Raw genomic sequence first — 11,312 nt, forward strand, 5'->3', positions numbered from 1 at the left:
AATAATGCCGCCAGTGGTCGTTAGTCGCGTCAGTAGCTACTGATTAAAAAACCTACTCTCTACCCCACCGCGACTGCACTTTTTTTAATTGAATGAAAAGATACAATTTTAAAATTAGTTTTTTTTTCTTTCTCCTTTTTTTCTTCTTCCTTTTTCTCGTTATTGTTGTTGTTGTTGTTCTTCTTCTTCTGAAAATGATTGAATTTTAAGACACTGTAAAAAGATGCCTGGCCTCTGGCTCGATTTTCTTTAGTTTGTCCGTCTGCCTGTTTGTTTGGTTCATCATAATTCACGAATGGTTTGTCTTATTTGGATAAAATTTAAGAAATATCCTTCACCCGTAACCATAAAGAAGTTTTTGCCCGTTAAAATTTTTGGTCCTTTGACCTTTTGAAGGCCTGTTGTGATCCTTTTTGTGAGTGAAAGTTGCCGTACAGGTGCATTTTCCTTTCGGGAAACTTTCGGAATTGGAACCAGTTCAAACATTGATCTTTGATGGTTGGGAACGGGCCGTCTTGGATTTAGCACAGGCGCTACCAGGCCACCTAGTGGTTGAACTAATTTCCGCATTTTCCCTTTAAAAGAGGGGAAATTGTCTCAGTTTCGAAAAGGAAAATCCAACTTACCTAGCATCTTGTAACTGAACTAAGTTTTTCAATCAACGAATTATCCTTTGGTTAGACTGTCAGCCTGTTTTGCGATCGCTGTTTTTACGAAATTCCGTACACAAATTGCTCATAAGAATTTAGGGAACACTATTTTAATGGAGGATCGATAAGGTCCTTTAATAGGGCCCCATAGGGTCCTTTTTCAGGGCCACGTAGGGTTTTTTTTTTTTTTTTTTTTTTTTTTTTTTTTTTTTTTGGGGGTGTTATCTGTGCTGTACATTTTCATCCTGTAGATATCTGCATCAAGCTCTCATCTATTTTCTCTCGGACACTCCCAGATAATAGAACGACTTGCTTAAAACAAGGATATGTTTCCCTTTTGGTTAAATTTGATTTTTTTTTCTCCTGTGCCCTACATATGAGAACTTAGGTGGGTTCAACCTTAGATTCCCATTTTTGGTGTCTAGAGTAAACCTCTCTCTCCTGATTCAAAATTGCTGGATCCCACTTGGAACTCGAAGCCTAGAACGACCACTATGGTAACTCTGAAATATCAATGCTCTCCTGCTTCTCAGTGGGACTCGAAATTGTCCCTGTCGGGGGAATAAACGAAAATCCCTGTGCAGTCAGGAGAAACAAAACAATATCTACAATAGTGTTGTGTATAAGATGCTTACAATCAACACAGAAGAAAATTGATAACCACATCAGTGTGCGAAAAGAAAGAGACATCTATGTGTAGAAAGGTTAGAGGACATGCAGAGAAAGAGAAATTGATAAAAGGAGGAAGGGAGAGACGTGCAGGAAGAGACCATGCTGTGAGGAAGAAAGGGAAGAAGAGAGAGCAGTACGAATATTCGATAAGAAAAACTCGGATTTTTGTTATAAAATTACTAAATAGAAAAGCAAGGGTGTACTTTCACGTTGTGAATTGAACCACACCTAATGAATTACTAGTTCATGAACTGCAGAACTCACCCTGAAAAAAAAAAAAAAAAAAAAAAAAAAAAAAAAAACCAACGAGGCCCTAAAAAAAGGACCCTATGGAGGTATTGTAGATATTGTTTTGTGTCTTCTGACTGCACAGGGATTTTCGTTTATTCCCCCGACAGGGACAATTTCGAGTCCCACTGAGAAGCAGGAGAGCATTGATATTTCAGAGTTACCATAGTGGTCGTTCTAGGCTTCGAGTTCCAAATGGGATCCAGCAATTTTGAATCAGGAGAGAGAGGTTTACTCTATACACCAAAAATGGGAATCTAAGGTTGAACCTACCTAAGTTCTCATATGTAGGGCACAGGAGAAAAAAAATCAAATTTAACCAAAAGGGAACCATATCCTTGTTTTAAGCAAGTCGTTCTATTATCTGGGAGTGTCCGAGAGAAGATAGATGAGAGCTTGATGCAGATATCTACAGGATGAAAATGTACAGCACAGATTTCCAGGAAAACTCTCAGGAGTCCCAGGACGAAAGAGGATAAAACGTATACATAAATTTTAGTAGTGAAAACTTGGAAAAAAAATAACGAAAAAAAAAGGTTGGTGTAAGGGAGGAGTTCTTTGGCGAAATAGACATGCGTAAGGAAAAGCGCTACCAGCGGAAAATTGAAAAATCGACTGCTTTACTTGTTAGTTGACAACATTTCAGTCTGTGAGCAGTGAAGAAAATTTCAAACGTGCTTTCTGTGTTGAAATTTTCATTTCATTTATTTTTTCCCTTTTTTTCCAGTGAGAAAAGTTCTTTTTTGTTCTCAGATATGGGAGCAAATACCAGCTCTGCTCAGCAGGCCAAGTTCTTCAATTCTCGCAACAGCTCAACCCATGAGCAGGTAGGAAAATCCTTTATTTTTAATTTTTCTTGTTTTGTGTATTGCTTGATTCGATGTAAGTATCTTTATGTGGTCATATAGGACTCATACGTAGGGACAACTCCCAACGCTGAGTGCTGGATGCTGGTATATGTAAACAACGGAGCTGAAACTCTCATTATATCATGAATAATTAAATTTTCCTTTCTTTTTTTACCCAATATTGTCTTCTCACAAAAAACTGGATAAATCTCGTTACATTTTAATGCTTTTAGCATCGTTTTGAAAAACACAAGTATCGACTTAACCCTCTTGCGACAAAACAAACAATTTGTGAGTCTTCCATTGCACCTAGACATCAGTTTCCTCTTTATTGATCTCATTTTGAAGATTTTTTTCTTTCTTCATCAATTTAGATTTTTCTTTAGGCTATCTCTTCTTCAATTTCATCATATTTCCATCGTTCTTCGTTCTAATTTAAAACTTGCCTGTTTCTCGTTCGTCAACGATTTATTTTTCGAGTCGACCGTATATTTCCGCCAGTTTCCTCTTTATTGATCTCATTTTGAAGATTTTTTTCTTTCATCAATTTAGATTTTTCTTTAGGCTATCTCTTCTTCAATTTTATATTTCCATCGTTCTTCGTTCTAATTTAAAACTTGCCTGTTTCTCGTTCGTCAACGATTTATTTTTCGAGTCGACCGTATATTTCCGCCCAATATCAAAGGGTTAATAATGCTGACGTAAATGGGAGAGAGGCATCAAGGAATCTTGAAGCAGCAAGTAAGAAGCATGATCAGCATTAGGTGAGGAGTGAGTGAGAAATAATTAACAATTAAATATTCGAAAATTTATATGAGTGTTGAGACAAGTTTGCTTGTCAATTAAAGAGAAAACAAAATTAATAAAAATGTCAGTTATTGTTCTTTCCGCACTGAATTCTATTGTTTATTTGAATGAAAACCAAGGATCCATGTATTGAAGTAATTATTTACGGTGAAACATTAGAACGATTAATGCATTTTTTGAAGATTTATTAATTAGAACTTAAATGTGGCTTAGAACAGGCTCTTTCTACATCAATCAAAATGAATTATGTATGTGCAGCTTTTGAAAATGAAATGTGTAATTTGAAGGAGGTCCTGGGTTCGATTACAGACAGAATCGAAGTTTTTTTAGCTCTGTACTCGGAATACAGGGTGCACCTCGCCTCGTGAGGACAACCGAGTAGCTATTTTGATCGAGTAGAGACCCAGTGGTGGCATTACCAAAGTGAAAAGAGTAATAGCAAAAATTCAGAGGTGCTTACCAGGCAGGGTCTTCCCAGCCCTAACCACTTTGACAAACTAACAAATCTCAAATCAAACTGTCTATTCAAGTGGTCTCGAAATTTCCTGCAAAGGGAACTAATACTTTCAATCATTTCCCCATTTAAGTAACATTATCTGTCCAACCTATTATTATAGGGTCATAGCTCCTGCTACAAGGGGTCAGAAATCATAAGGGTGGGGAGGGAAGAGGGTAGAGGAGGAGCGGCTGAAGGGCAAAAAAGGGAAAATAGAATCTTGGATTTTGAAAATTTCCCAGGGAACAGATTTCACACTCTTGTTTCAATGCAAATTAGTGGATGTGCCATTTTCACATATTTGGATGTTATTATTTATCAAAATATGGCGGATGTCAGAATTTATCAAAGGATCAAATGACTGAGGGTATCACACTAGCCTTCCACACAGGCACTGCAGGTCCCGGGTTCGATTCCTGGCAAATTCAATGTTTTTAGACTCCGTGCTTGGAAGGTGAGGTGCACTTGGTCTCACAAGGACAATTAAATATCTACTTTGAATAAACAGGGATCTATTGATATTGTTTCCGTTCAGTAAATTCTGGAGCCATAGTGCTATATTTTTTTCTGGTTGTAGCTATACTTTGTTAAAAGTTGTGCATGACAATATTGTGAGCATGGAGCAATTAGCAATAAGACTAGTGCAACTTCACATGGAATAGGACATTGTGGGATTCCCACAAAAGACGTTATTTGGCCCCAATTCCAGAAAGAACGCCGCACACTTCAAACTTCATACTCGTATACGCAACCATTTCAATATCATTAAGTATCTGATACTGTTATGATACAAATGATACTGTTATGATACAAATTATGATACAATCATACTAATATTATGGTTTACTTTTTATGTATGGACGGCTACTCATGTCATCTTCGAATGTAACTCCCTCACAATATTTTATTATTATTATTTTAAATAGTTTTAGGCTCTGATAGTTGTCTGATGCGCCTTCACATAGATCAAAAAACATTTAGTAATTTGCTAATGTAAATAAAGCTTATTATATAATGAACTTGGCGTGTGGGGCGGTCAGCATGAACATGAAAGGAAAACCGACACGGCTTTTTTCATTCACGGAAACTCATGTCGATGTAGTTTACAGCTTTATATTTCGCTACTCATTCAGCTGAAAGCATGTGATTACGGATTTGACGAGATTATTTAAGTTTCTTTAACACGCTCTGCATTTTTCTTGGCGTGGCTAAGCTTTTGCTTCCTCTAGAATATAGATACCTATGTAACCATATACATTTATACAATATACATAGGTACCTATGCATAAAGCTTTCTAATATACGAGTTCAGACACAAGAAGGTGGGGTAGATATGTCATATACATTTATACAATATACATAGGTACCTATGCATAAAGCTTTCTAATATACGAGTTCAGACACAAGAAGGTGGGGTAGATATGTGAACACGCTTGTTCGAGAAGTTATGTCTCATGACTTTTGAACTTTGGTGTTGGTATGAGCATTAAGTTAGGTTGGGGATAAAAACTCAAGCCTCAGTAGATCAGTAGTGGTAGTACGATTGACTTGTAGTCCAGAGAGTTCGATATTTGAGAAGCTGTGGTTCAAGAGTAAAGTCATAAAACTTATAAAGGGCTTTATCTCGTAGTGTATTCGAGGTGGAACGTGGTTAGGTGGAACGCAGGAATAAGCTTATAAGGCCATTTTTTCATCCGGTTTTGCTCTAATCCAGAGAGTTCGATATTTGAGAAGCTGTGGTTCAAGAGTAAAGTCATAAAACTTATAAAGGGCTATATCTCGTAGTGTATTCGAGGTGGAACGTGGTTAGGTGGAACGCAGGAATAAGCTTATAAGGCCATTTTTTCATCCGGTTTTGCTCTAGAATAGTATAGAAAATAGCAACCAAGGGCAAAAGAAAAATCAGCTAAAAATCTTAAGAAAAGTTTGTGTCAGCTACCTCCTTGGCCTCACACATTGCACTCCGGAAGTCCTGGGTTCGAGTCCCGGCGGGGTAAAAGTTGATTGAATGTTACGGTGCACTGAGCCTTATAGGTAAGGACTATTGAGTGCGTGGCGACCTGTGGCCACTTTCAAACGACCAGAGGTCATTGCCAGACAAAAAGGATTTCGCTATAACTTTTTCTTCTTCTTCTTCTTCTTCTTCTTCTTCTTCTTCTTCTCCTTCTCCTCCTCCTCCTCCTCTCTCTCTCTCCTTCTATTCTTCATCACATTTTGGCACATCCACTAAAAACACTTTTTTCTCTCACCCCTTCTTTTTCTGTGAATTCACCATTTAGAAATTTGGCACATCCACTAACCAATCTGATTGCCGCAGTGCTAGTTGCGTTCCCTAACCTCATTAAATGGCCTAATCAGGATCGAAGGCTAACCCTCAGCAAGATGTCCATGGTCAAAACCTAACTAAAGAGCTTCTGAAGATCGCTCGGATCTTCGAGCTTAGCTAGGAAACAGCTTAACCCCATACACAAAAAGCCCAAACTGAGGCTTAGGTGTAGGGGCTGGACAGCCCCAAAGGATGGGTTTAGCTTCTACGAATCTACAAATGTATGGAGCAATTTAAAATCTCTGTTTCCGCGACTTAGGCCAGCCACTCACTCTCCTGATGACAGGTACACCTGATATTGTGTGTGCTCATCAGGTAGACCTAACAAACAGACCTTTTCAACTGTACCTGTCAGGTCTACCTGATAGTGTGTGTGCTCATCAGGTGTCAAGTATACGTGACCAGGTGAACTGATCAGGTGTACCTGTCAGGTCCACCTGATAGTGAGTGTCTGACCTTAGGACTTGAATAGCTAGTGGCCCTACTTTTACCAATACTGATTCCTCCTCAGATGCACTTTGGGAGCAGCCGAAACATAAGTTGGTGACGAGACGCCCCTCCCGACCTGATGGGGAACAAGCTGAGTGCCTGCTCCTGTGCTCCCCTCATGCGGAAAGCCTACCGCTATGAGGATTCCCCTTGGCAAACCTCCAAACGACGAGATGGCCATTTGTTGAGGTAAATATCAGTGTTACCTTTATACATGTTCTGTGTTTCACCTGATAGAGCCAGCCTAGTTAGCTTGGTTGATAGCGCGTCTGCCTTAAAAGCGCTGGGCCACGGGTTCGATTCCCGCCCGAGGCGGATTTTGTTCTAAACGGATAATGTTCGTTCTCGGAACGGATAAATAATAATAATAAAAAATCTCTAGTAATGATTTTACTATCAATTTATAGCTCATGATTGTTTATTCTTATTGATTTCTTTTATTTCATGTTCATGACTTTCTTTTTCATCCCCAGGCTATGGGCTGAAGTGTTTCACGTTTCCGCCAGTGGGGCGGGGAGCGTCAAATGGCAACAGGTTTCGGAAGATTTGGTCCCCGTCAACATCACTTGTATTCAGGATGCTCCCAACTGTATCTTCCTCATCACAGCGTACAACAGTCAAGTGGATAAGATCCTGGACGTTAAGCTTGTCCAACCTGGTAAGTAAACTCCGATAAAAACATTGCTGAACATAAGAGACACAGCAATGTTTGAAGGAGAAGAATTTGGTCAGAAAAGACCCCCATTTCAATGTAATGGTAGGCAGGTAAGTAGTACACTTACCATACTTTTAATAGAGGTTTGAAAGTCACTGTATGACTACTAAGGTGTTTGGTGTTCCATGTTTTTAATTGAGTTCACTTCTTCCTCTCTGACATAAACTGTTGTCAGTTGAGTTAACTGTTTCCTCTGTGATTTTCTTACAGGCACCCGCATTGGACAAGCTTCAGAGTGTTTTGCTTTGGTGTTCCATGTTTTTAATTGAGTTCACGTCTTCCTTACTGACATAAACTGTTGTCAGTTGAGTTAACTGTTTCCTCTGTGATTTTCTTACAGGCACCCGCATTGGACAAGCTTCAGAGTGTTTTGTCTACTGGAAAGATCCCAATACAAACGATACATGGGGCTTGAATTTCACCTCTCCTATCGATGCTAGACAGTTCAGAGAGTGTTGCGTAAGTACAATTACATTTTATATATTGTTCAAGTTCACTCGTAGTTTACTCCGAAATAAATTTCTTTAATTTTTAGTATTAATTTTCAATCAATTTCTTTCCGTTGGTAAAGAAACAGCAAAGGTTGAGTGCAGACGGAATCCACTAGTAAAAATTTTGTAGCCAAAATCAAAAGTCAGCCCAGTCCAAAACAATCACCCTAGCTAGGGCTGATAGAGAGGCTGACAAGAAACGCAAATGGGGGAATGATACAATGGCAGGGCCATGGTCCATTTTCCCATTTCCCACGATTAACACAAATGGGACAGGAAAACACGCGTTACCTTTATTATCTTTCGTTTCATTTCTGTCTTTCCCACAGTCACCGTCTTTCAAATTTTCGCGCAAAGCTTCTTCGTCTTACTCCCTCAAACTCGATCCGCCTAGCAAAAGTAACAAGATCAAGACCAAACGTAAACCCCTCTCGACCCCAGCCTCTCCCAACCGGTCCCGAGAACCCCAATGCACCTGCATGACACCGGAACAGTATGCGAGATTACGTGCTCAACAAGACCCTAGATTCAGAGGTGAGTCGATTTGATGTAGACCCTAGATTCAGAGGTGAGTCGATTTGATGTAGACCCTAGATTCAGAGGTGGGTCGATTTGATGTAGACCCTAGATTCAGAGGTGGGTCGATTTGATGTAGACCCTAAATTCAGAGGTGGGTCGATTTGATGTGGATTTTGACTGTGAAAAACTTCAACTGAAAAACAAGGGAAATCTTGAAAATGTCCTAAAAAATCAAGTTTGTAAAACTATCGAGAATATTTGAGTTCAAGAGTATCGTTTTTTTTTTTTTTTTTTTTTTTTTTTTTTTTTTTTTCCTTAGATTCGAGGTGAGTCCGATTCTTGTGTAGACCCCTAGATGTTCAGGAGGGTGAGTCGATTTGCATCGTAACCCTGAAGATTCAGAAGGTGGGTCGATTTGATGTTAGACCTAAGTTCAGAGGTGGGTCGATCTTTGATGTCAGACCCTAGATTCAGATGGTGGGTCGATTTGATGTAGACCCTCAAATTCAGAGGTGGGTCGATTTGATTGTGGATTTTTGACTGTGAAAGAAACTTCAAACTGAAAAAACAAGGGAAATCTTGAAAAAATTTGGGTTCAAAAGTTTGTTTTTTTTTTTTTTTTTTTTTTACTATTATGTTATGTACCTATTTTACGCAAGTCTGGTTGGGGAGCTTTAAACAGGAAGTATACCAGCCTGAAATTTCCCTTGCTAAAGAAATAGCAAAGATTGAGTGCGATGGGCATGAATTTTGTTGCCAAAACTCAATGTCAGCCAAACAGCAATCACCCAAGGGCTGATTGAGAAGCTGATGAAAAAAAGCCGACCTCGATAAGGCGAACAAGATGTACTTTACCTCTGAAAGTTCAACAATGCCCTCAATATTTTCCCAAGCTCATACCATCCATATCCTAGTATTTCCGTAGCTATATTATTGTGAGATCTGTAAAGAGTAAATAATAATAATAATAATAATAATAATAATTTGTAACTTCACATGGAATGGGACATTGTGGGATTCCCACAAAAGACGTTATTTGGCCCCAATTCCAGAAAGAACTCCGCACACTTCAAACTTCATACTCGTATACGCAACCATTTCAATATCATTAAGTATCATAATATGATACTGTTATGATACAATCATACTAATATTATGGTTTACTTTTTATGTATGGACGGCTACTCATGTCATCTTCGAATGTAACTCCCTCACAATATGGAGACTTACTGTAGGGTTGGCTAACCCTCAGCAAGATGTCCATAACCTAACTAAAGAGCTTCTGAAGATCGCTCGGATCTTAGAGCTTAGCTAGGAAACAGCTTAACCCCATACTTAAAAAGCCCAATCTGAGGCTTAGGTGTAGGGGCTGGACAGCCCTAAAGGATGGGTTAAGCTTCTACCAATCTACAAATGTATGGAGCAATTTAAAATCTCTGTTTCCGCGACTTAGGCCAGCCACTCACTCTCAGATAGACCTGATGACAGGTACACCTGATATTGTGTGTGCTCATCAGGTAGACCTAACAAACAGACCTTTTCAACTGTACCTGTCAGGTCTACCTGATAGTGTGTGTGCTCATCAAGTGCCCAGTATACGTGACCAGGTGAACTGATGGTGAACTGATCAGGTGTACCTGTCAGGTCCACCTGATAGTGAGTGTCTGACCTTTAGGCCCTACTTTTACCAATACCGATTCCTCCTCAGATGCACTTTGGGAGCAGCCGAAACATAAGTTGGTGACGAGACGCCCCTCCCGACCTGATGGGGAACAAGCTGAGTATTCTTACTTAACACTCAACAGTGCAACAGTTTAATATTGCAATAAATTATCATAATACGCAAGGTGTAATATGCACTTGATTTATTTATCATAGCATCATCATAAAAATAATTAGTTTGAGCATGACATTTCTGTGACTTTATCTGTCTCAAAATTGGAGTTTCTGGTATTCGAACCCCAGTTCCCTCGGTAATAAATCCAATGCTTTAGCAACTGAACTTCTGGGACTTTTATCAATATTATCATCATAATATTTTAATTTATTCGTGATTATTCACCCAGTATAAATTTCTACACGGTTCTTGATCATATTCTCACAGTAAATCAAACAAACCGAACTACTTAACCCCACCGAAGCACTGACATATTCAGAGCCTCTGGGGAACACGATGTGATGAGAGAAGACTACTTGGAATATTATTATCATCATTTTATGTTTATTAATTATTTTTAAAAATATTAAAGTCGAAATTATTATAAATGACATTAACTCATGAAGCCTTTTCAAATTGCTAGAATAATGTGGGACCTTTTTTTTAGTTTTAGCCAACAGTATAAATAATAAAATTCGTATGTTAAAATGAAATTTGAAATTAAAATTATATAATGATGCCAACCTCAGAAGTGTAGTCATGTAGATTGTAGTGGTTAGCACGGTAGACTTCGAATCCGGAGAATACAATGGCAGGGCCATGGTCCATTTTCCCATTTCCCACGATTAACACAAATGGGACAGGAAAACACGCGTTACCTTTATTATCTTTCGTTTCATTTCTGTCTTTCCCACAGTCACCGTCTTTCAAATTTTCGCGCAAAGCTTCTTCGTCTTACTCCCTCAAACTCGATCCGTACAATGGCAGGGCCATGTTCCATTTTCCTGTTTCCCACGATTGACACAAATGGGACAGGAAAATACGCGTTACCTTTATTAACTTTCGTTTCATTTCTGTCTTTCCCACAGTCACCGTCTTTCAAATTTTCGCGCAAAGCTTCTTCGTCTTACTCCCTCAAACTCGATCCGCCTAGCAAAAGTAACAAGATCAAGACCAAACGTAAACCCCTCTCGACCCCAGCCTCTCCCAACCGGTCCCGAGAACCCCAATGCACCTGCATGACACCGGAACAGTATGCGAGATTACGTGCTCAACAAGACCCTAGATTCAGAGGTGAGTCGATTTGATGTAGACCCTAGATTCAGAGGTGAGTCGATTTGATGTAGACCCTAGA

The 11,312-nt window shown here is 39.1% G+C and overlaps 1 protein-coding gene across 1 annotated transcript; it reads left to right on the forward strand.

Annotated features, from left to right (window-relative positions):
* Positions 1 to 2,255: 2,255 nt before the first annotated feature.
* Positions 2,256 to 8,345, forward strand: LOC103518104. Its single transcript, XM_026829989.1, has 5 exons — positions 2,256 to 2,437; positions 6,599 to 6,765; positions 7,050 to 7,234; positions 7,632 to 7,750; positions 8,112 to 8,345. Exons 2-5 carry the CDS (start codon positions 6,656 to 6,658, stop codon positions 8,328 to 8,330), a joined length of 633 nt encoding a protein of 210 aa, XP_026685790.1. The 5' UTR covers positions 2,256 to 2,437; positions 6,599 to 6,655; the 3' UTR covers positions 8,331 to 8,345.
* The last annotated feature ends 2,967 nt before the right edge of the window (positions 8,346 to 11,312 follow it).

Source organism: Diaphorina citri, unplaced genomic scaffold (genome assembly GCF_000475195.1).
Source record: "Diaphorina citri unplaced genomic scaffold, Diaci psyllid genome assembly version 1.1 scaffold2073, whole genome shotgun sequence".
NCBI lineage: Eukaryota > Metazoa > Arthropoda > Insecta > Hemiptera > Psyllidae > Diaphorina > Diaphorina citri.

What these genes read in the sequence shown, in the direction of transcription:
- LOC103518104 (XM_026829989.1), top strand. Translation starts at nt 6,656, where the DNA reads ATGGGGAACAAGCTGAGTGCCTGCTCCTGTGCTCCCCTCATGCGGAAA. An exon ending in CGAGATGGCCATTTGTTGAG is followed by an intron (nt 6,766 to 7,049) that starts GTAAATATCAGT and finishes TTTCATCCCCAG; the next exon opens with GCTATGGGCTGAAGTGTTTC. An exon ending in CGTTAAGCTTGTCCAACCTG is followed by an intron (nt 7,235 to 7,631) that starts GTAAGTAAACTC and finishes ATTTTCTTACAG; the next exon opens with GCACCCGCATTGGACAAGCT.